Genomic DNA, 26,208 nt, shown 5'->3' on the forward strand with positions numbered 1-26,208 from the left:
TCCCTCACTCTGCCTAATGATAGGACTGGCTTCTCCTTAAAGTGCACAGCTCTGTAGCCTTACAAGTTGATGCATATGCATCCTGAGTAGAGATGGGGACAACTCACAAATTTATGAAGGACGAATAAAAATGGGAAATTAATTGTCGGGACATAAAATTTGACAAATACTGTATGGATCGACGAATATTTAACAAATCGGCTATTTTCGTCGAAAAAGCCAATCCGTTTTTATATTGATCCCCATCTCTAATCCTGAGACATAAGCTCCACTGTCGTCAAAGGGGCTTACATATTATGTGTTCAGATATACAAGCTTACTGAATTTTCCATTACATTTCCCATATAAATATAGAGCATGTCGGAATTGGGCCCTTCCATTGCCTTGAAGGCTGGCAGGCAGAACACAAAGCAGAAGATTTATGCATTCAAGATGTCTCCTCTGGCCTGCACACATAATTAATTCACAGCCAGCAGATAAACTTTAATAAACAACTGTGACGGCTGTATAAACATACTGCACAATGTATGATCTGTGCTCTGCTAACTTCTTAAAACATATAAACACAAAACACCCCCCCCCCACAGACACACACACCCATTAGGGTCTCTTCAATGTTGCCATTCTTTATTTAGTTCTAATCAAGTGGCGTCTTCAGTTTAGCTTCTTCCCCAGAGTTATATGGGAAAATCTTATTTTAGCGATTATTAATGCTGGAACAACGAGGGGCATTTCCTGTGGAGCTTGAACAGCGAGAGCATGAAGGAGCAACAACTCTGGAAACACGAAACCTCCTTGTTACTGTTTCTTGTCCTCCTTGGTCAAGTTCTAGGTTTAAATGATGACAGCCAACCAGCGACCGAAGTCTGCTCAACACACACCATTTTACCTGGACCAAAAGGTGAGACTTTAATAGGACATGCAAGGTAATTTTTAAAAATATATTTTGCAATAACTAATGGCAGTTTATGTGGTTCAGCAGTAAATTTACATGTGATTTTTAAAAAAAATCCACACCCCTCTTCAAAAAGAGATGTAATCTCATAGAAGAAGAGGGGATCCTAAGTTTTATTTGGCTCCTGTAGCTGTGCCTTTAACAACAGCAATTGTTTATCCTTCAGTGGCTAACCTAAGCTTGCTCATATAGAGAAAAGCTTAACCTGCAGTGGTTGTAGGGAATTTCAGAAGAGGTGGCCATTGACACATCAAAGAGGACATGTGTTCCCAAGAAAGAGGAGAATAAATGCATGCTTGTTTGTTGTTTTGATTTAGATACCACCCCATAGTGCTAGAGCACTCTCTGGGTGGTTTACAACATAAATATGCAAACAACAGCTTGCCCCCCACCCCTGCAAGCCGGGTACTCATTTTACTAACCACAGAAGGATGGAAGGCTGAGGCTACCTTGAGCCAGCTATCAGAACCTATTGGGATCAAACTCAGGTTGTGACAGAGGCTTGACTGCAGTACTGCGGTTGATTGTATCATTACTTATATAGAAATTCAGCACATTCCAGTAAAGTGGGAAAGACAGGCCCAAGTGACGTGTGTGTGTTGAATCTCCAATCCAGGTGTTCCATGCAGATGGGCAATATAAAGGCTCCTTAGGCTTCTTTATTTTCAAATGATACTTCGAACATGGAATTCCTTGAGGATTGTCCCCCGGCAGCTTTTCGAATGGGGGACTCTCCTCCATAAAACACAGCATAAAGCCACATTAAAGGTGCACATCCAACTGCTGTTAGAGGCACAAGAATAGGTTACCCCAGGCTTGGGTTGGCTTAGCTTTTTGCTTTGTCTTGACAGTTGGCAGTCTTAAGGAAAGAGAGATTTGCCATGTAAGATTAAAAAAATGGTATCCCATTAGTATGAATTCAAATAACATTTATACCATATGAATTATTATTCTTAATCAATACATTATGTGATCTGACCATTTAATCTATGCGGCTGCGGTGATCACAGGAAAAGAACAGAAAACACAATGACAGGAAGTTACAGTATTTGATTAGGTTAATGAGCTTAGGATTTTGCAAAGAAAATTCATCTGGATATGTTTTGACTCTGATGAAGACAAACCACCAGCAGAGAGTCTGATGAAGTCTGTAAGACAACTCATCTGTCTTCTGTGTGGCAGTGTTTAGCCTGAAATTGTTACTTGTACTATTAAAAAAGTAACTTGTTCGATCATTAATTACCTTACTGTCTATTACTTTAAAGAAAACCTTAGGAGTGATACAAGAATGGCATAAAACCTGATCGTTTTTTGTCAAATTGCCTCTTTAAAATGTTTTCAAAAGCCCTTTGAAAGGAACATTTGGAAATAATTAGACAACGTTACTCATTTCACAAATAAAGTCTCTTTGTTCTGGCTTGCTAATTAGTTTTGAAAAGTATCCATTACACCCTTGTTCCTCACAAAAGTAAGTGGTTACCAATTATGGAATTTGTAACTGGTCACTTCCAAGCTATGAGTAAGGATGCCACCAGATAACATAGGCTGATGAGTAGCTCTCACAATGATTAATGCATCTATGGGTGGGAATTCAGACTGGAGCCAGGTAGAGCAAGCCCTGCACTACAGCTGCTGGTATGTTCTCTTGGGAAATGAGCAGACCTTTCCTCTTGTAATGCCATGGCCTCAATCCAACCGCACATTCTTTAATATACCTGCTCAGAAGTCAATGCCACTGAGTTCAGTTGGATTCACTCTCAAGGAAGTGTGCCTGGTACTGCCATCTAAATGTTTGTTCATTTCCCTGTAATTGAATTTGCTCCTTAAAACTGAGTAGAGCTTGGCTGTTGTCCAGGTGTATTTTTAATTCCCACTCCCATCAGACATAGCAAATGATGGAGAGTTGCGGACGTTGCAGTCCAAAACCACATGGAGTTGCTCTTCCTTAGAAGAAACAGCAGACAGTTTCATGGTTCTCCTGCCATTTTGTCGAATCCCCTCACGAGCAAGCCTAATTCTCTGGTTGCGTGTTTGTGAGTTTGTTTGTCGGCATGGTCACGATCCCCTCACAAAAAAGGACTACCTGTTTGTGCAGTGTGTTCATGTGTACACATGAATGAGCTGAAGTATACATAGTTCAAAGACAAAGAACATGAAATCACAGAGTCGTGTTGGCAGATAAGATTGCGTCCCTTGGGCAACCACCACAGAAATAAAATCTTTCCCATCTACCCTGGTGAAGAAATGGGTTCTAATCTTTTACTTTTTTTTTTAAATAGTGTTTTTAGCTTTTAAAATAATTTTAATAATTGTTTCCCTCTTGGGCTGCCACAACCAACAGTTCAGCCCTGTTGCTGTTTCAAGCTTAGTTTCAGCCTAGACTGGATCGTTTTTCCCTGTCGCTTCCCTACGCCTGCCAACCTCACAATTGTTATTTAGGAGTTGTCCCAATAACCTCCAGAGTCTACTAATTGGACAAGCAAAAAATAAGAGATATCAGTTGAATTGCCTGCCCCTGACCTTAGACTGAATTTGAACCGAATTGTTTACCTTCTTTGGAAGCTGGTGAAGGAAATGTGTTTGGAGTTGTGCAGGAGGGGCTAGTAAATTTTGGAAGTTACTCCTGTCAGCAGAGGAAAAGCACATACAGCTTTCCAAAGAGAGATTCTCTTCCCCAACAGAGGCAGTGATATGAGACTGCTGTTTACTTAGGGTGCTGTTGTGTCTTATCCCATGGGAAAAGGCCTGTTTCCCTGGAAGAGATATCCCTTAAAGTGACTCTTCCGTGTGTACCAGATTTTCTCCAGCTCAGCTTCAAAAGCATTAGTCTTGCTGCTGGGCCAACAAGCAGTCCAGAACAGATGTTATTTCTCTGTCTGAGCACATTTTTAATCAGCTCACTGTCTCCCCCTTCCTCCTGGTGCCACCTCTCCCGACTCCCAGGTATAGCTTGGAAATATTCTGTTTTGGACCACAGTTTCTACAGAGCTGCCCACCCCCCAGCATAGCCTCTGGGAGTGGTAGTTCAGGAAAACACCTTGCCCAAGTTCTGGTGAAGAGGAAAAATATGTCAAGAAGTATTGCCTTGCTTTGCATAATTAAGCACTACAAAAGCCTTCAAGATCTTCTTGGCTACAGTGTGGGACCTGTTGATGTTGCTGGATGGTTATGCAGGCAGTTATCGCTGAAGGTGGCAAAAGTAGGCCAAAAAAAAAAAAAAAAAAGACAAATCACAATGGGATCTCATCTTGAAGAAGTTACTTTTCTGGACTACAGTTCCCAATAACCAGTGAGATTCTGGATGTTGTTATCCCTGATTTGATGTCAGGGACTAGAATGGAGATCTTGTGCATGCCCTAAACTGTAGTTACTCCCCAGCTGGGTCCAGAATGTCTGAGATCGGCAGTTACACCTTTTCCTTAACCCATCACCACCTTCCTCCACTTGAGATTAACTATAGGAACACTCACTAAATGGGATACTTAGGGCTGCAGTGCATTGTCAGTTTCAGATTATGAGTCCTTGTGGACATGGCAACATCTGTTTCTTGATGTTGTTAAGTGGCACACCGGGCTTGTGAAACATACACATCAGAAACGAGCATTTATATTTCTAACTCACACAAGACAAGCCCTAGGTTCCATGTGTTCAAAGACAGAGCTGTCATTTTAAAAAGAAAAGCAGTGGTTGAGATCATATTGGCAAGGATTAAACGGGTCAGCACTGCCCATCTCTGTGGCTCACAGTGGCGATAAAAGTCTGCTCTTGATAGTAGATGAATTAGAGTTCAAAAAAAAAATATTGAAGGGATCGTTTGCTTAATAGATGTGCAAGACTGCCCCCTGCTGGCCTACCTGAGGCCTGTTCTTCAGAGCATAATGGAGAGAGAGAGAGAGAGAGAGAGAGAGAGAGAGAGAGAGAGAGAGAGAGAGAGATTCCAGTGTAAAAATATATCCATGGATGTAAAAGTTACTTTTTGTACCACATGCCCAGAATCTCCAGAGGACATGGAGGATTTCTGAGAAATCTGCAATGTGGCATGCTCACTTTTCACACGCAAAAAACTGCCTTCTCTTCTGCAACTTTTTTCATGCTAAGATAAAAATATATTTTTTTCTATCAGAATCGAAATGTCTAAAAATATACATATATTGTCCGATCTGCTTTGATTTGGATTCCTGCCTTGAGCTGGGGGGCCCCTCCTGTACTTGTGTGTTGCCCTATGCCTGATGCCTCTACCTCCCACCAGTGTCTTGCCAGGGAGAGATGGGCCTGTTTTGCACCATTGTTGCTCCAAATGTCACCTGCAAAAGGCACCACCTGTGCCTAGCCAACTGCTGCTGTACCAGCTGCCTGGCACCCCAACAGAAATCTGGCACCGCTCTGTAGCTAAGGGTTATCGGGATAGCAATTGGTAGTGGGATGTCAGTTCTGCCACAAACCTACAAAAGCCAGTGTCCTCCACCAGAGAGGATGACTACTCTCCAAGGCTATCATCTCCCCTAGGTGATGAGTAACCCCAGCATTTTTTATGTTTGCAGAAAGCCTCTTTGTGCATCCATCCAAGCTCTTCCAGGGCAGCCTGGAATTTATTTTTGAGATGGGGGTCTGGCATTTGCTGACGCCCACCTACCCCCTGCTTCCTTGGGCTGGTAGCTCAACCTCTTCCTTCGGATGACTCTTGACCCTTCACAATAAGGAGGTCCCTTGCCCCCTCCTACAGTACCCACTTCATTTGCCAGCAGCAATGCCCTGTACTGAATCTTCAGGTGGCTGAACATATTAGAGAGGTGGCCCAAGTCGTACACCTTCTTGTGCATCTTCTTACAATGCATGCACTGAGCCATGTGAACATCTGTTGCACACCATTGAAAATGCATCCAGATTATTGAGGGAAGCTCCAGTTTTTGATGACACGTTCTCAACAGGGATTGCTAACTTGTCATCATTACTAATTCTGACAATGGGTGGGGCAAATGCAGCTGAAAGGGCAGGGGTGGTTCCAGTGTCATGTGCTTCTGAAATAGTGCTGGCCTGGGTCCCCTCTGTCCCCTTCTTCCCCACACCAGATGCATCTGTACTTGAAGGGGAGTTCCCACCAACCACAATGCTGCTTTGCACAGCAGAGATTTGCTGAGAATGGAGGCTAGATAGGATGGCTTGAATAAGATGGAGCTGCATAGCATGAATACGGAATGTCCGGTGCTCTTCAGCAATCTCTTTCCCAGCCATAAAAGTAGCAGGCAATCCTCTGTCTGAAGGCCTGCCAGAGGACAGTCAGCTTTTACAAATTATCCTCTGTTTGAAGGGTAGTCCAGTCTGATGTAAAGGTCAAAAGAGAGATGTCAGGGGTCTTGAAGTTGCCCATCCGCATTTAACAGCACCTGTGCACCAGACTCAAGAGGCACACAGGTCATCTGGTGACTTTCGTCTTCAATTGGGGGTGACCTTTACTGTAACTCCTTCACATTAGGAAAAAAGAAATTCTAATTTTGCATCTCCACATAAAAATTAGAGCATGCAATTTGCAAAATGGTGCCCTCTTGTGTGCTTTTCTTAATGCGTGATGCATTTTTGTGCAATGTGTAAGTGGGCCAGTTTCATACTACCACTCAGTTATAATTATTCTTACCCTACGATTGATACTCTGCTTAAACAAACAGAATATCACAGATCACACACAAGGCATCTGGTTTTCCCGCGAAGTTTCTTTGATGTGGTAAAACCAACACAAGTTGAACAAAAGCTGTGGAGAGGCCTGTGGAATTCCTTGCCCCAAGATGTGATGGCAGCTAACAGCTTACATGCCTTTGAAGTGAGACAAACGCACAGAGGCAAGGATTGTCAGATGCCCCCTTCTGAAATGACTGGCTTCAGAAAATCTTACCAAACCTCAGCTATATACATAGGTAGATGCTCTTGTTCTGTGCTGTCAAGTTTCTTTCTACTTATGGCAACTCTAATTCATTTTTCAAGGTACATGAGATATTCATAGGAGTGGTTTAACACTGCCATGCCCCTGGTGAGTTTCCAAGGAGATCTCAAGCTAGGTTTCCTAAGCCTTAGGTTGCAACAAGACAGCCAAATTGGAGCAGGCTGGAATGGGCTAAATAGGGTCACTTAAGATCATATACAAAGGAGGTATGCCATTTAGTGTGATCCAAGGTGTGGCTCAGACACCTTGGTGTGATCCAAGGATCAGGTGGTTCCAGGTCAGGAAGCTACACCACACCTTAATCAACTCTGTTTGGCCCTTCTTCCCTTTATATGGAAATAGGAATAAAAGAAAAGAAAAAAGGTAACAAAACAAGAACAGATCCCTATCCTTGTCCTATCCTGTCTACTCCTTCTTCCGGGAGGAAGCTTTCAATTTTAAAGAAAAAAAATCAAAAGGCATACTGCACCAGCCTTACAAGACTTTTCGTTCTTTCTTTTTAAAAAACTTTGTTTCCTCTCTTTCCTCCTCCATGGAGAAGGAAGAAGCTTTCAATTTCCGGATATCTACTTTGGTTAGTTAGTTAGTTAGGCATCCTTCAGTCTCAAAAGACTATGGTAACGTGCTCTGTATGGAGGACTTGGAACAGCGTCTAGTGTGGCTGAGAAGGCCAATACGAGAGTGACAATCCCTTCCACACTGAAGACAAATGCAATCTGTCCCCTGTCCAGCTCCCTGGTTTTGCTGCTTTTGTGACTTCCTCTTTGCCTCGGCCTGCTGGACAAGGGTCTCTTCAAATTGGGAGAGGCCGTGATGCAACGCCTGCCTCCAGGCTGAACGCTCAGATGTCAGGGTTTCCCATCTGTTGAGGTCTATTCCTAAGGCCTTCAGATCCCGCTTGCAGATATCCTTGTATTGCAGCTGTGGTCTCCCTCTGGGGCGATTTTCCTGCACTAATTCTCCATACAGGAGATCCTTTGGAATCCAACCATCAGCTTTGGTATGAGCCCAGCAATCACACATGCTGGAACTGAACCCAAAAGGAGCAATCCTACCCACAGCAAAAGAACACAACACCTTCACAGGAACCCCAAAAGGTATGGGCTGGCATGCATCAAGGATAGGTTGGTTCAGGATGGCACATATGTTGTGAGACAAACAGCCTGTCCCCAAACAGTGGGCCCAATGCCTTTACAGCTGTTTCTAGGTCTCCCATTCTATGCATTATATCACACCGGCTGCTAGAGAGAGAGAGAGAGAGAGAGAGAGAGAGAAATTCCCATGTTTGAGTTAAAATGTAATTGCCCTCTGTTAAAAAAAAAAAGAGTAGTGCATGAGATCGGCTTCTTCCTGTAAGAAGGCAATATTTACAATCTCAAATGCTCATAACATTTCCAACTCCTGATTGTTGGCTGTCATATTCCTTAATCAATGGCAACTTGCCAGTGCTGGTGATGTCACTCCTCTTGAGCCAGCGGAGCTACACGACAGGATAATGGCCCAGGACAACCTCTAAGAAGGCAATTCTTATGTTCCTGTGGATCAGATTAACAACAGAAAAACACATCAGAGTTTAGGAAATGTTTTTGTCTTCTTTATTTTATTTTGGTTTTGCCTGATATGCTAGCACAGACTCACACAGCTCCCTCTTTTAAAACATATCTTGGTGGTCACATTTTCTTGCCACCAGTTAACCTATTATAGATAACTGTAACTCATTACTTCTCAACTCTGCCAAGGGCATACTGCCTTCCCTTCATGCACACACATTCTTGCAGCAACCCTGAAAACTAGCAACATCCTTTAGAGGCCCCCACCTCACTGTTGTCATCATCAACTTCTTTGACTCCTTATTTTGTCTTTTGTTAACTTGTCCTAATGCCATGGGATGTATGGGGAATTTGTAACAATCCTTGGTGTAGAAATAGGGGTGTGCCAGCTACTGAAGTGTGTCCAGATTGTCTGCTGTAAAATGTTGGAAGGTTTTCTATTAAGGCATAGTTATCCAAGGGACGTGGTGGCACTGAGGGTTAAACCGCAGAAGCCTCTGTGCTGCAAGGTCAGAAGACCAGCAGTTGTAAGATCGAACCCACGCGACGGAGTGAGCTCCCGTCGCTTCTCCCAGCTCCTGCAAACCTAGCAGTTCGAAAGCATGTAAAAATAGCAGTAGATAAATAGGTACCACCTCAGTGGGAAGGTGACGGCATTCCGTGTCTAGCCACGCTGGCCACGTGACCACGGAAACTGTCTTCGGACAAAAGCTGGCTCTACGGCTTGGAGACAGGGATGAGCACCGCGCCCTACAGTCGGACATAACTGGACCAAAAGTCAAGGGGAACCTTTACCTTTACCTTTATCCATGCCTCAGTTACCTCCCAATTACAATAATATACAGTGGTGCCTCGCACAGCGAGGTTAATCCATTCCGGATTATCCCTCGCTGTGTGAAACATCGCTGTACGGAAGTAAAAAAGCCATTGAATCGGCACGTTTACTTACCGTACAGCAATGCCGGCAGCCATTTCCGCGCCCTCCCCTCGCAGAACGAGGGCGCGAAAATGGCTGTGATCAGCTGTTCCGCGGCTTCAAAATGGCCACCGGAACAGCTGAAAGGGGCCGGGGCGCAGCGTTTTTGCACCCTTGGTAAGCAAGGGGAGGGCGCGAAAACGCTGCCGGAAGCCCCGAAATGGCTGCGCGCAGCGTTTTTGCACCCTCCCCTTGCTTACCAAGGGTGCAAAAACGCTGCGCCCCGGCCCCTTTCGGCTGTTCCGGTGGTCATTTTGGACCCGCCGGACAGCTGATTGTCGGGTCGCAAAGCGAAGGTCGGTAAGCGAGTAGCTTACTGACCTTCGCTCTGCGATTTCCCGCCTATACGGGCACCGTTTTGCGATCGCAATTCATCGCTCTACGAGGTGCCCGTTCTGCGAGGCACCACTGTACTCTATGTGTAGCCATCCTTGAGAGAGAAAAATTTTCAAATCAACAGCTAGCACAAAATATGTCATCCAGAACATGATGTGATTTGTGCTTTAGAAGTCAAACATCATGTCTTGAATAAATTGCACTGCCATCCAGTTGGTTTCCAAGTTCCACCCAAAGTGCTGACTTTCACCTACCAAGCTCTACATGGTTTGGGGGCAAGGATAAAAGAAAGACTGTCTCCTTCCGTACTAATCTTCCTAGCATCTGAGATCTTCAACAGAGGCCCAGTCCCATGTCCCATAGGTCTGGCTGGTGAGGTTGGTGAACCCAGGGCTTCCTCTATAGTAGAACTTTGTTTATGGAAGTCCTTCCCATGGAGAGTCAGACATCGCTCTTCTACGCTTCTGCCAGGCAGCCCAAATGATGGTGCTTCAGACAGGCTGTTGGTCTTTAGAATTGGACTTTACAAAAAATGTTTGCTGTCTCTTTTTGGCAAATGTTGGTTTAACTTTCTTTCTGTTCTCTTTCTTTCTTTGCATTTCTTTGTGAAGGAGATCAAGGTGAAAAGGGTGACTCTGGAGAAATGGGGAAACAAGGAAAAGCTGGCCCAATGGGCACCAAAGGTAAAAGAATATGTAGTTATCCACTGTGCTCTATAAATCAACCTGGGAACTTCTTGGTCCTGAAATACTGTAGAAGTGTCAGTTGTTGTTCATTTGTATAACTTCTGGTTTACTGAGCAATTTGCTTTGTAGTAAACACGGAAGCTTTGTAGTAAAGATGGAAGCTGGGAGGAAAGCGATGACAAACCTAGAAAGCATCTTAAAAAGCAGAGACATCTCCTTGCTGACAAAGGTCCGCATAGTCAAAGCTATGGTTTTTCCTGTAGTGATGTATGGAAGTGAGAGCTGGACCATAAAGAAGGCTGACCACTAAAGAATTGATGCTTTTGAATTGTGGTGCTGGAGGAGACTCTTGAGAGTTCCCTAGACTGCAAGGAGAACAAACCTATCCATCCTGAAGGAAATCAACCCTGAGTGCTCACTGGAAGGACGGATCCTGAAGCTGAGGCTCCAATACTTTGGCCATCTCATGAGAAGAGAAGACTCCTTGGAAGAGACCTTGATGTTAGGAAAGTGTGAAGGCAAGAGGAGAAGGGGATGACAGAGGATGGAATGGGTGGACAGTGTCATTGAAGCGACCAACATGAATTTGGCCCAACTCTGGGAGGCCGTAGAAGACAGGAAGGTCTGGCGTATTCTGGTCCATGGGGTCACGAAGAGTCGGACACGACTTAACAACTAAACAACAACATCAAAGATTGCTATTTATCACTGAATATTTGCTTAGCTTCCGTTACAATCATAGTTCACTGTTAAAAGGCATTCATAAAATTCCAGATTCAAATGTATGTTCATATATCAACCTAGGGCCAGCACTACCATCAGATAGAATGAAACTGGTGCTACTGCACCTCTTCCTCCGCCCACCGCTGTTCTTCCTTGACTTCTTGTCTATTCCCTTGTTGGAGGAGACAGTGGTATAACGTATATCTTCCAACAATGGGTCCCACACTCCCTAAGTTCACCTGCTGTCCTCAGGTGTGTAGAGGACACTGTCTCATTGCTGGTAAATTTTAAAAAAAGTTTCAATAGCTAATCCAGCCAGATTCCACACAGGGAATTGGAATGGTGCCAACTTGTCCTTTTACCTCAGCAAAAAACTTATTGAAAATATCCATAGGCATAAATCAAACTCTTAAGTCCCAACAACAGACCCATTGAATCAGAAATTGTATAAGTGTGGATGACAAGTTCCACTGATTGAAAAGCTCTACTTTAGTGGACATTAACAACTGGATTTTTACCAATATTCTCATCTATCCTTCATCATTTTCCTGGGTTAACTGATGGTGGATGGATCATCTCCAAAGCTAAGAAACATTTTTTCTTTTTTTCTATTCTGTTCTTTTCTTTTCTTGTGACTCTCTGAATCCTTGAGTCAGCAGCTATGCTGGATGGCAGATTCATAGAGCTTTTCCAAGTTCCATCCACATCAAGAGATGGGAAGGAAAAAGAGTCCTTCTAACAATTAAACAGTCTGCTTTTCATCAGAGCGAGATGGAATAAAGAGACAGGAGAGGTTAAAATATTCCTTAAACATTTTGTACACCATACCGATAGCCTGAAAGACAGCAGCACTAGCTGACTGTAGATTTCACAGCAAAATTTCACAGCAAAAGGCTTCATTATTTAGACAGAAGTAGCACACAAATAATGGCTGTATAAACTCTGTCCACACATTTACAATGGCCTAAACACTTTATGCTTTCAATCAATAAGATTTTTATGACTGAAGTGCATTCAATACCTAGCTGTAATAAAAATTCTCTGATGTGAGGTTGCTTCCTATTATAAAAACAGGGTTGGACTCAAATGGAAGAGAAGATAGATGGGCTGCCATGTATACATTTATTGGCTCTTAAGAGGACATAAATGGAAGCCTCTGCAAAATTAAAACTGCTGCACACTTTAGCCTGCAGTGTTGCTATTTCTTGGCCTTCAGGACCATCAGCCAGCATTGCAGTTGAGTAATTTAGGTCTCTGGCTGTGGAGCCATAGGGTTGGGAGTTTGATTCCCACTGTGCCCCATTGAGAGGGGCTGGACTTGATGATCTATAGGCTCCCTTCCAGCTCAGCAGTTCTAAGATGATGACGACGATGATGATTAATGTGCAAGAATGCTGGGAGCTGCAGTCCAACAACATCTGGATCGAACATTTCATCTGCCTGATGTTGGCAAGTCTTTGAGCCCAAGTCCGAATCTTTGGCACCATGTCCCAACTCTGGGTCTGAGTCTTTGGTGCCAAGTCCCGACTCCCAAGCCCCAAGTCAGAGTCCCTATTAAAAGCAAGCACTTTACACAAGAAAAGGGGAGGGATGGGTGAGTTCCAAGTTGCAAGTCAAGTCCAAGTGATTGAAAAGAAAAACCCAAACCTGACTCAACTCCACATCAAATCATGGGTGCAACCCAAGCTGGACTTGACAGCAAGTCCCACAACTAGAGTCCCCATCCCTCGGGGGGGGGGGATCAAATGCCCTTCCTGTTTCAGGGAAGGCATAATGGGCTTCCCACCCCTCACTGAAATGGCTTTGCTCTTGCAGCCAAGGATTCCTATGCTGAGCGCACTGTGATCCCATGGGGAAATAGATATGGCAATTTGTGCAGCAGTCCAGGGCAATCTAGTTCCCAGCAATCCCATGACACATGGGGACATGTGCTCCAGCCCAACCCTGATACATGCCCAAACTGGCCCTTTTTGGTCCATCTGTGGAGCTTCTGCTTTGGGGAGGGGGTCCCCTGAAAGACAGAAGGGTCATTTTAAGTGAGATCACTCCTGTTAAAGCAACCCTTTCCAATGCAATCAGCCCCATGCCTTCGCAACTATCAAACTGCACACTAAGCCTCTGCGAACATTCAAAAGCACATTGCACCCCCACTACATATATATTTACACACAGAAAAAGTCTTTTCCACCCTTCTCCTGATTTTGACAGTCATTGTGATAGTGATCAGCAGGAACAGAGAAGAGCATAAAGTAAATTGGGAGTTAATTCAATCACATTCCCATTTCTGAATGAAACATCCTCAAAGAGTGCTTTTTTGAAACAAAAAGTACAACGCCTCCAGGCGCCTCCACTGGGAACTTTTCATTAGGTGAATAAGCTTTGAAATTGAATGTTAGTTTCCTTCTGCAGCACTGGTGCGTGTGTGTGTGTGCAGCCATCTGCCACCAGTCAACATAGTATCTCCGGTGGCAGCAAATCAAAGATGGTTCCACTCCACAACGTGAACCCAGTCTGGGTTATGCAAGGAAGAGAGGGGAAGAAGTGCACACTGTTAACAGCTTCAATCATGCAGATGGTATCTTCGTATCTTCATGGTAGCAGTTTTCGGTTGCCCATAGTTGAGAACAGGGGAAAGCAATGTTCCTGTGGTTTGTCCGACAATCAGCAATGTAGCAGAGGAAGCCTTTACCAGGTTTGGAAATAATGAATTCCAAGCAATAGCATTTTCTGCAGGACTGTGAGGGGTACTTTGGCTCTCCCTCCCCAACTTGTCATGAAATGTTGGGGGACTTGGCTGGATATTATTTGACAAATAATGATTCCTAACAGCAGATAGTTAAAGAATTTGACTGTTCTGAATGTTCTTCCATCAACACTGCTCAAGATTACTTTTCTAAATCCTTGGTTGGAAACTTGGCATATATAAAAATCTAACTTCAATGGATTATCAAGAGCAATCACCCACCTTGAAACTGTAGGAATGGAACTTAGTGATGCACTGAAAATTGTGAAACAAACAGAGGGTAATTTAGAGCAAGCAAAGGGGAAAGTGGCTGGGGAAAAAATGATAAACTGCAAAAAGTGCTGCAATGTAATTTTGAGTGACTCAAAACTTTGTAAAATAAGTAACATTCTAAATGGACTTGAGGGAAAATTTGATAAGTTCAAGCCAGAATTTTCTCCAAATGAGCTGGCTGTTTTCAAGTTTGTTCCTATAACCTCTTGTGATGTTGAACTGTTTCTCCAGATACAAGAACATACTGATGGTCAACAGAAGGAGTTTTGAGTTTTATAACCTCAAGATGCATGTGATCATCCAATGCAATTCTGCTGCTAAAAGCTAATCCAGACATGACCATTTTATTCTCAAATTGTTCACTTGATTCCTTCAGTACTAGCAGTTCTGCACTGGATGTGAAGAAGAATAAACTTCCAATTTTTGTGTGTGTGTATAACCACAGATTGAAAATTGTGTGCAAATTTTTTTTTAAGTGAAGTCATGTTTTTTGGTTTAATTGGTTATATTTAAGCATTTTACGGTCATAAATGCTTACATATTTCTGACATTTCCAGGTCATAGAAATATTTGCCTTAATAACAATACTTGTAACCTTATTCTTCAGCAGCTACATCTTAGTCCCAGCTGTTTTTGCAGTGGATAATTAAACAGCCAATATTGTTTCTTCCTAGAACCATAACAATATCCACACACTCCCTTGCTCTTGGAGCTATATAAAAAATAATTATGAGAATGACTAACTCTCCCATCATGGCCTGTATTCAGGCTCCCTCCTTTCCTTTCCCTGCTTGAAATAAGAAAGAAAAACATCAGGTGTTTGGAGAGCCAGCATGTAATGTACATAACCCAAGTGCTCTGAGCCAGATTAAAAAGGACACTGTGTGGTTTCTTTCCAGGAGACAAAGGAACAGTTGGCCATATGGGTGATCAGGGAATGATGGGTAAAATTGGACCAATTGGCAGAAAGGGTAAGTTTTCTTTTCATCTGCCATCAAGCTTTTTGGATGTGTTGTAAGGCACAGTACCCAACATGAAACAGCTGCTATTTGTGCTTCCAAATTAAGCAGATGGCTTTTATTTCCAGAGCAAAAATTAAAAACAAAATAAAAATATTGAGATTAGATGGGATCATATACCTCCTATCCATGGCAAGCCGAGGTGAAGCCCTGCGACTGACAAGATGTTGCCTACAAGTTTTCAAAAACATCATCACAACCCTAAAGTCTAAGACTTAAAAAAAAACTTTAGAAATGAAAAGATGGCATAAAGCTTGGTGAACTGCAGCCAATTTTTTCATGTCTGGACAATCTTAGCCTGATGGGGGATGGGACCAAAATTTGATGTCATATAAGGAGAATTCTGACAGCTCCTTAGTCATGCATGTTTCATGCATGAGAAGTTTGCCAATTTTGGTCCATGCCCCAAAAATGAACTGTAATGCACTGGCAGAATCCAGTTGGTGGAGCTATGCATGGGTAGAGTCATATGGCACATGTCTGTTATGTTTGTTAAAGACCAGTCGCTTGAGAAAAAAAAGAAGATTAAAAACAGGTGGGGACCCTGGAATTCGCTGCCGACTTTTTCAAAAGTAAAGCAACACCCTAGGCCTACATGAGAAAAAATCACTCTACAGTATTTTGCTTTCTCCCATATTTGAATTTTGTAAATTTCAGGTTGCATCCATACCAAATATGAAGCAATATGTGAATTTGGGGGGTGGGGGGAAGCAAAATAAATAGAGACAATTTTTTCACCCTATCTGTAGCCTTCATCACAAAAGTTCCATAGTAGAGGAGAACATGTTTTGTACATAGTCATTTCTTAGAAGCGAGAAGTTACTTTTCCAGAGTAGTGAGCACTATAACAATAATGACAAAAATGCAATAAAACTGATGTAACAAATACTTAATGAAGTCACTAGTTATCCAAGTGGTCTTGTCTAAAAAAGTCACTTTCCCAGGATCTGAAGCAAACTTGCCAATTATTCTACTTCAAGAAATTCATGCTGGAGTCTCCCTTGGAAAATAGTAACCTTGAATATTCTATCTTGTGGGAGACTAGAATATTCTCCAACCAGTTTCCGAATGCTATCATTTTGATATCAGGTTTGTGTCTGCAGTACAGAGCACAGATGGTGATTGTGTAGCCTTAGACAGGTTGGATGCAACCAGAATGTGATGCAGTGTGCCCTTCAAGCCCCATCTCACACCCTTCTTTATGGAGGGACTTGATTTCAGAAAAATAGGCAGGTGCAGCTGCCTGGAATATAGAATGGTAGCGAATGGAACAGGCTTGGCTCTCTACCCATGGCATAATGACTGGATGATTTATCCACTGTAGATAGACAGTACATTCTGGAGGGCATAGGCATTGGACAGCATACGTAATATGTACCACCTGTTCATTAAAAGAAATGCAGATATGGCTTCTCATGACATTTGGCCTCCATTGTTTTCAAAATGTGAAATAGCTATTTGGGCAGAAACTAAAGCAAGCGCATATGCTTCTCATTCCCTTGCTACTGCCATCAACTCTCTTACAAACCATGATCTTTCTCCAGGATTCGCGTTTCTTCCCTACAGGAACCGTCCAGCCACTATGTTTCTAGACAGAAAAATTCAGACCAAAACAAAAGCATCCCGAGGCAAGCTCTGTGTACATTTACTGGGAAATCAATTGCACTGTGGGCATTCAGTGGAATGTCCTCCCATGTGAGCATTCCCAAGGTTGGATGAAGTGTTTAATTTGGCCCAGCCCCTTGGGCAGTCTTGCCTATTCCGCAAAATCCATTCAATGAATATTACTCCGTTGAGCTTGTTTGTGTATCTCTAGGAGTAAGAACATCTATTTTCTCCTTTGTTCAGGTGAGAAAGGATTTAAAGGTTTACCAGGTGGATCTGGAGGAAAGGGGAAAGCAGGTAATGTAGTTTGTTTCCCATCATAACTTCATGTTTTCTGTCCTTTGTGTGAAGGATAACCAAAGTTCCCTCCAGATGGTGGTACCAGCAGGTGGGGAGGAGAGAAATGGCCAAGTCTTTGGCTTGAAGACTCAGGATTTTTTAGTCCCTTTTCTGCATCGCAGGCTCTGGGCCTAACATCTTTAGCTTCTAAAACTGCAAACTTGCAGCCAACCTAGGAAACCTAGATTTGGAGGCTCATTCTCATGACTTTGGAATATGTCCTTTGGATTTATTCAGAAGCACTCTTGCCTTTTTTCTTTTCTTTTTTTAATGAGCGCTACTGCTGGTGGCATTCATATATTGGCATATATACCCATTAGAGATCCTATATTCTCTCTCTCTCTCTCTCTCTCTCTCTCTCTCTCTCTCTCTCTCTCTCTCTCTCTCACACACACACACACACACACACACACACACACACACACACACACACACACACACACACACACACACACACACACACACACACACACACACACACACACACGTTTTTGGAATGGGTGTAAAGGGTCCAACCATAGATCTCAGGCTTTGGCCCTGAAATATCAAGAAATGGGATACTGCTGACTTGCATTTTATCATTCCAGTTGACCTTCTCTTGTAAAAAAAATGCTTGTATAATACACTGGCTTAATCTAGCCCAGAAACCCCAACCAGCACAGTTGGTGGTGAAGTCTTCTGGGAATTGTAGTCCAAGAACACCAGGGTTACCCAAGGTTGGCAACCACTGATCTAGGTGGAAGGAAATTGTGGTGAACCTTCAGCCCTTGGTTCACCCTAGGTCACGCCCCCTCTCAGGCCCCACCCTCAATCTTGATCCTTATTTAGTCTATCCTCTCTGGTTCCCCAGCTGAAGCAATGACACAGGGAATTCTGCAGACATGGGGGAAGGACAATTCCTGCATGCATACAGCTTTTCTTCCTGTTGTTCATTGAACCCAGGCAAGAGTTCCAATCCTGGCTCCACCTGGCTTTGGTTCTGGATCCAGCCAGAATGTGGAGCCCGGCAGGTTTTGACCGAAGCAATGCAGAGCTTTGTATGAAAAGGATTTCCCCTCCGTGTTGCCAAGCGACTAGGTGCATGATAATATTTAGTATTTATGAATGCTTTCAAATGTTTATACTGACTTACTCTATGAAGCACCTTCTTATAAACTTTACACAGCGGGGTGAGGTCATTTTGTTTTGTTACTTTTTGATTGCAAACTGGGGCAGGAAGGGCAGACGGGGCAGAGGGAGGGAGGAGAAACCCTCAGGCCACTTGTTCAAATTACACTGAAAGCAATAGCTGAATTAACAGCTTTCCGATATCTGGTGCTGTCTTGCAGAGTATGTCTACAATACACCATTACAATAGTTTTATACCACTTCCAGTGTCGTGACTTCTTCTTACAGAATCGTGAGATATGAATCATGGCATACTTATTTTTAAATTCCCTGCTAGAAAATCTAACGGTACTCCCCTGAACTTCAGTACTGCAGTTTGGTATCACAGAATTCTAAATTCCTCACCAGATGTCAAGTCACAGCATTCCATAAGATGACGCCATGATAGCAAAGTGGCATTATGTGATTACTGTGTAGGGCAGTGGTTCCCAACCTTTGGTCCCCAGATGTTTTTGGAATAAAACTCCCAGAAGCTTTCATCACTAATTGTGCTAGCCAGGATTTTTGGGAGTCATAGTCCACAAACATCTGGTGACCCACAGTTGGGAACCACTGGAGTAGTGGAAAATATGCACATTTTCTGCATCAGGGACTAAGGTGTAGTGTTGCTTACAAATATAGTGCCACTCTCACTTCCTTCACTTCCCATATGTGTCCTCTATGAATGCCATGCCCTTACCAATGCATGTTCTTCTGGCTTTGTACCCTGACCATCCCTCACACAGTGAGGTGCTCCCCCTTGTATAGCTGTGAGATGTATGTGTAAAGGTTGGGACTGGGCCAAAGCAGAGCTTGGAAATAACTAGTTACAAGTAAGGTGGTTACCTGTAACTAGTTAATATCACAATAACAATTAAGGTAATAAGTAGTTGCAGAGATATAGTAACAGTAACTAGTAACTAGTAGGGATAAGAACCAGTATTATGCATTGATTGTATTCCTGCATTGAGCAGGGAGTTGGACAGGGAGTAGGCCCCCTCCAATTTCATTTTTCTATGATTCTATTGTTTCTGTGACCATATAGAATTACCGTATTTTTCTCTCCATAAGACGCACCTTTCTATAAGACGCACCAATTTTTTAGGAGAAGAAATCAGGAAAATATAATCTGTTTTCTTCGCTCCATAAGACACACAGACTTTCCACCCCCCCTGTTTTGTGGGGGAAAAGTGCGTCTTATGGTGCAAAAAATACGGTATTTAAATTCATTAGAAGCAGGAACTGGATTACAAAAATAAATTCCTACTCAAAGGTCATGATGACATGCATGCATTTAAAATTAGAGTATACAAATACACTCAAACTGCAACAGTTAAAATAACCGTGCACCTAAAATCATAGAGTTGAGAGAGAAGCAGTAGACAAATATTCTCTCCGCTAAAGCTTGCACACTCCTAGGATTGCGAGGTCAGAAGCATAATGATATTTCAAGGTTACCACCTGGGACCAGGAGGTGTGTCATTTGCTGTCACAGGGGAAGAATGTATGATGTCATAAAAGGAAGAGTTGGGAGAAAAGAAAACTCAACACATGTACAGATGCCTTTACCTTCACACTGAGCTAGTGGTGAGCTCTGGTGCCAACTGGGATTGGGTGGAGATGATGGTGACCCAATGTTTAAAAATAGGTCACAAACATAGGACAAACTTTCCCTTCCTTTAGGAAGAGATTTGTCCCCCTGCAGTACCTTGCAGACAACAGTTCGATGAAATTGCACGGAATTACAATTTGCTATAAGCAAAAAAGCTTTCTGAATTTTCCTCCATAACATTTTGCCAATTTCCCCAGCCTACAAAAAGGTTATTTTTATCCATCCTACTCCCACAACAGCTTGAGGAAGCTTGAATTCAAAGCATCACTGTAAAATAATGAGGTTGAAACTATAAAACAACACCGAGCAGTGCAATACAAAGGTTGCAGTAGTTATAAATATGCTTTTGCCCCAGAGAGCACTCTGTAATCCTGCTGACTGCTATGCGAATCATGCCTGTTTTGGAATCCTTATAATTCTGCTGTGTTTCAAATGGGAAGACTACCATTTCCTGCTCTATAAATTTGCCCTGGGCTTGTACTTTCTGTTTCGTGTATTAGAAAAATATAAAAATTTCTAAGTTTCTGCTTCCTATTTGAAACAAACCACAGTTCCCAGACTTTTCCAAACGAAGGGAAACATGGTTAATTTAAACTAGTGAGAACAAACCATGATCAATACAAGGCTTTCATCTGATTCTGATTTATTTACTAACCAATTTAAACAAATCATAGCTCTTCATATGGAAACATAAAGGAGAAATGGGATTTGTTCAAATCAGAATCTGAAACTTTTTCTAAAAGCCGCTAATTGTTGTAAGCCACCCAGGGACCTTTGGGTAGAGTGGGCGGCATATAAGTTAAATAAATAAATAACTGAATTACTCATTACTTTGCAATAGCCAGATTATTTTTATTGTTATTGCTGCCCCCCACAAAGCAATGTATTGTGTTTTGTGACATTAGCACAGTTGAGGTGTTGTTGAGTGTCCTGAAAAAATATAGCAAAATGCTGCTTTAATCTGGATCCTTTGAGTGCCCAATTCTGATGCTTTTGCTTGAAAATATATAACAAAAATAAAAAGGCAAAACAAGAATGGGAAAGAGAATGGCATGAAATTTGAAAAATTCCTGCCTACATCCCTCTAAAAATGTCTTAATGCCCTTTAAAACTTACACTTTGGAATAAGTAAAAATCATTACTCATTGGCTGGAATCCTGTTACACGTAAACAGATTATGTCACTTTTAGACATTAATTGCTGCAAGTTCAGAAATCTCCGCAGGCCTTATCAAGTCACGGGACTCCCTATACAACAGAGAATGTCTGAGGAGATTTCTTAACTTAGGGCAATTTACATCCAAACATTACGCTATTTGAGAGGCTAATCAGGTTAGACGCCTTCTTTCTGATATCTAATTTTCTTTAAGAAGGGATTTACTTTTTAAATGAGAAAATGTCCAGGTATGCGAGCCCTGACTGGCAGGCTGAAATGGCGAACACATCAAGTTGTGGTGGCACTGAGAACAGAACAGAACTGTGAACAGTTACCGGTACTTTTTTGAACTAGAGCTCCTGGAATTAGCAGCAGCCGTGTTGGTTGGGGGATTTCTGGAGCTGTACTTTCACTTTCTCAAGTTCTGGAAATAAGCTTAAATGTGAAGTCCCTTTTGTAGATCTGTGACTGAATTTTTGGTCTTCAATTGTTTCAAGCTGAAACTAAACTATGTACTTAGCATGTACGTAGATGCAATGCTCCCTCAAGGAGTGAAATATACCTATCATAATGCATGCTTTACCTCCTCTGTATTTTGCATGATTTGCTTTGCGATTGGTCATTGAAAGCTAAGTTGTCGAGGGATCACCTCTGAGCAAACCCATTGCTGGAGAGAAAATGTGTTAACTCTTGGAAGTACACATTCTCCTTAGCTTGATTCTCCATTTACTGAAGTTCAGTGTAACCTGTTCTACAGACCAAAGCCTCTCTGTTGTTTGCTGATGTTCACTTGGTCCTCACATGCAGTGTGATCTTGTCTATTGCAGTATGGTGCCGATTCTGTGGAGTGATCTCTCCACAGAGATCAGGTGGGCTTCTACTGTGAAGTGCTTCCGCCAGCAAATTAGATTATTTTTCTTTAGCTGCATATTTTTCCATCTACCAGTGATGCCAACTGCTCATTCTTATTTTGGATCAGATATTCTACTGTTTTATTATTTTATTGATTGGTGTTATTGTATTTCATTATTTCCATTTTTAAAAAAAAATACATTGGGATTTTTTTCTAAATCAAGAAAAAGCAGTGTATGATTTTTAAAGCTATAATAAATAAATGATTGTACTATCTATGGATGTAAATGTTTTGAGGTACCTAGACACAAGAACACTGGGCCTAAGGAAGCATCCTTTTATGGTTCTAGGGAATTCCCCTGGATCCACGAGTGAAAGGAAAGTAGAATGGTGGGAAAATATTTGTTCCAAAGAGGTAATGTAGTGATCAGAGTATCAGATTAACATTGGAGAGAATCAGATTCAAATCCCCACTTGGAAACAATGGTGAGCCTCAGACTAATCTACTTTACAGGGTGGTAATGAGAAGAAAAAGTGTGAAGGGGGAATAGCTATAGACACCAAATGGGGCTCCTTGGAAGAAAAAGTTATAAAAGCAGAAAACAATATTGAGAAAGGCAAGAATTGAATTCTGCCAACTTCTTGGTCTCACTGCGTCTTTAAAAGTGGTTTGATGATGTCTAGGTAGTTTAACAAAATGGGTTTTAAGTTTATTATCCTGAAAGTGATATCTATCATCAACTGTGTTAGGCATGTTGACCATATAGGATTATCATAAGTGTGTTGATTTGGGTTTTGGACTACAGATCTCAAAAGTTCCCGAGGCAGCTGCATACCTCTAGTAAGGTTCTTATTGCCTTTATTATAAGGATGTATTCTCAATGGCTATTGTATTCTTACCCACCTTGGTAACTCTTGTTAGTGATATACCTCTATCAAATCAGGTTCCGTCTGTGACTGTGGGAAATATCGCAAAGTTGTGGGACAACTGGATATTAACGTGGCTCGACTCAAGAGTTCCATCAAATTTGTAAAAAACGGTACGTGTTGTATCCCATGATCCGTAACTGTCATTTGATTCTTCCGGCATGCCATCTTCTATCCTGATCAGTAAGAAAATTTAATAATATGTTTCAGGCCCGTTGCAGGGAAGTAAACATTTCTAAGATCAGGAATGTCATTCCATCAGTCACCTCAGAGCTCTGGTGGAATCTGTGAGGGAGAAATGGTTTCACTTTGGAGGAATCACACTGGAAAGGTGAATGCCGGTGTGATGCAGCCATTAGAGCATTGCACTGTGATTCAGAAGATCCAGGTTTTATCATCTGGATAGTAAATTTATCATGTGACCTGCAGCCTCTCACACTCTCTTAAACTGACTCACCTCATTAGACTGCTGTGATGATAAAAGTAAGAAGCAGGAGAAACATATATATACTGGCTTCAGTTTACTGGAGAAAAAGGTAGAGTAGAGCAGATAATACAGAAACAATAAACTAACAATCTGAAAGGAAGATGTATAAGATCACTGAATGAGTGCTAAGTAGGGTGACCAGATGCAAAAGAGGACAAGGATTTTTGTACCTTTAACAATTGTGTGGAGAATTTCGGCAGATGCGGGTTGCAGCAAAAATTGCACCGGCTGAGATTTCCTCATCTAAGCAATTGTTAAAGGTCTGATGACCTCTTTTTTATCCCACTCACCATACACGTGGGGAAGGGAATTCAGGAAAAGCTTCAGGAGATAAAAGTAGTCATGGAGGAGAAAGCAAGAATCAATAAACCAGGATTTATAGATTCTGATAAATGCAGATTAGGTTAAATGCAGCACAACACCATTATTAAGATATCCTGTATCTCCAGAGTCAGCATGACAATGTTCAACACCCAGTAGGAACAAAATGAGAAGCAGGAGGTGAGGGGGAGGGTGAAGCAGGAACAGATTAGGATGAATACACATCCATGAGGCACAAGTGACACAACATGTGTGTGGTTCTGCACCCGTGTACAAATCTGATTTCTGCACCCATGTACAAAATTAATCACACAATTTGGCCACAGAATGATGTCCGACAGAAAAGGAATGCCTTACAGAATTAAGAGGGTTGGGTGTATGCTACCAAAAGGAAGTTAATGTGGGTGGACTATTGTGGGGCCAGCCCTATCATTAGACAGTATGGCAAACACCTCATGAAGCAGATCTTGTAGCGGAAGGGAAAATAGCAGGTTGGGCTGTTATTACCAACTGTTTGGATGGAGGTCCTTTTGGACCTCCATGTGTCACTCATTAGGTTGCCTAGAATCACTTAGATTGCTGCCTCATGTGCGGTGCTCAGCGCTCTCCTATCACATGTGACAATGCCCATCCAGACGGCTTCTGTACATGGAAACAGGGTACCATCTTGTTTCTCAGTTCAGGCAGCAAAATATCTCAGTCAGCCCCAAACATTAGGCAAACTCCCTATGTAGAAGAACAATTTAGCAGTACAAATAATGTGTGTGGCTTAAGGAACTGTTTTTATTTATTTATTTATTTATTTATTTATTTATTTATTTATTTATTTATTTATTGCATTTATATGCTGCCCATCTAGACATAGTCTACTTTCTTTGCACTAAAGATAAAAATAAACCTTAACCAAGAATTTGAGGATATTCTAGCCACATAGATAGAATTCAGAGGTCAAGGTCATAGGCACCCCATAAATTGACTGTGAGGCATTCTTAAACCTCCACTCTATAGTGCATGTTCCTAACAAGCTATTTTCTTTAAAATGAAGGAGAGTATCACAGATATCATAAAAAGACAATTTAATGAAACACATTGTTTTGTTTTTTTCCCCCCAAGTATTAGCTGGAATCCGGGAAACGGAGGAGAAATACTACTACATTGTACAGGAAGAAAAGAGCTACAAGGAAGCCCTCACTCACTGCCGGATTCGGGACGGGATCCTGGCAATGCCAAAGGACGAGGCCGCCAATGCAGTGATCTCTGACTACATCACTCAGAGTGGCCTTTTCCGAGTCTTTATTGGGTTGAATGACATGGAGACTGAAGGACAGTTTATGTATGCTGACCGTACCCCACTGCAGAACTACAGCAACTGGAAGGAGGGAGAACCTCAGGATGAGTCAGGGGAGGAAGACTGTGTGGAAATGCTCAGCACTGGGAAATGGAACGACACAGAATGCCACCTCACTATGTATTTTATCTGCGAATTCCCAAAGAAGAGAAAGTAGGCACCAGAAGGCATGGACAGTGCATCCTAAGCTCACTTTCTTATGGTCCCCCTCAGATCTGAGAATCTAGGAGAAGAATCTCTCATAGGGTGCCCATAGAAACTCCTGGGGTGCCCCTCCCTGGTCACCAAGTTGTCTTATTTCAGAGCCTGGAAACATTTTCCAAAATACAGTGGTACCTCAACTTATGAACTTGATCCGTACTGGAACAGCATTCGTACGTCAAAAAGTTCGTAAGTCGAGGCAAACTTTTCCATAGGAATGCATTGAAAACCATTTAATCTGTACCTGCTATTTTTCGTTCTTAAGTCGAAGCATTAGTTCCCATAAGTACTAATGCAAAGCTGGTTAATCCGTACTCCACCACTAGGGGGTGAATTTTTCTTCTTCTTTTGACCTAAGGTGAACTTAGGTCAAAAAAAGGGCAGGAAAGGGGTTTCTTTTCTTTCTTTCTTTTTTTGGTTCGCAAGTCGAGGCTCCATTCGCAAGTCGAAGCAACTTTTTGCGAACAGAGCCGTTTGTAACTCGAATCATTCACAACTAGAGACGTTCGCAAGTCGAGGTGCCACTGTACCAGCAATCAGCATCACCTTTTATTAGTAGTAGTATTTTTAAGCTGACACATCCCTTTGATCGATCAATTGTGAGTGGCATTACTTTCCAAGGCTCCTATCTGCATAGGTGTACATGGTGTTTTAGATTAGATTATCGGATCGAAACTTGCGAAATCCAGGTTCATGTTTCCACTGAGCCGTGAAAACCACTGGCGACCTTGGGCCAGTCACACTATTTCCATTTGGCTTATCTCACAGAGTCATTGTACGCATAAAGCGGGGAGGAGAGGCATCACCTGAAGCTCAGTCAAGATATAACTAATAAAATGTGTCATATACTTTACCAATAAATAAATAAATAAGCTATCTAACCTCACCAAATTGTGAGGATACAGCACCATGCAGTCTAGAATGCACACCACAGTATGGAATATTGTAATATAATATAAATCTAACCAGTAAGCTGTGTTAATACTTTTGTTGTAATATAAACAGTAAGATATCTTAAA

At 42.2% G+C, this 26,208-nt stretch overlaps 1 protein-coding gene across 1 annotated transcript; it reads left to right on the forward strand.

Annotated features, from left to right (window-relative positions):
- Positions 1-589: 589 nt before the first annotated feature.
- Positions 590-26,208, forward strand: COLEC10 (collectin subfamily member 10). The gene is made up of 6 exons (XM_020815372.3): positions 590-901; positions 10,364-10,435; positions 15,077-15,148; positions 17,045-17,098; positions 22,850-22,945; positions 24,754-26,208. The coding sequence occupies exons 1-6, from the start codon at positions 760-762 to the stop codon at positions 25,143-25,145; spliced, it is 828 nt and encodes a 275-aa protein (XP_020671031.2). The 5' UTR covers positions 590-759; the 3' UTR covers positions 25,146-26,208.

The sequence above is a fragment of the Pogona vitticeps genome, chromosome 4 (genome assembly GCF_051106095.1).
Source record: "Pogona vitticeps strain Pit_001003342236 chromosome 4, PviZW2.1, whole genome shotgun sequence".
Classification (NCBI taxonomy): Eukaryota; Metazoa; Chordata; class Lepidosauria; order Squamata; family Agamidae; genus Pogona; species Pogona vitticeps.

Coding starts and splice junctions, on each gene's coding strand:
- COLEC10 (XM_020815372.3), top strand. CDS start 760: ATGAAGGAGCAACAACTCTGGAAACACGAAACCTCCTTGTTACTGTTT. Junction 10,436..15,076: donor TGGCCCAATGGGCACCAAAG/GTAAAAGAATAT, acceptor GTTTCTTTCCAG/GAGACAAAGGAACAGTTGGC. Junction 15,149..17,044: donor TGGACCAATTGGCAGAAAGG/GTAAGTTTTCTT, acceptor TCCTTTGTTCAG/GTGAGAAAGGATTTAAAGGT.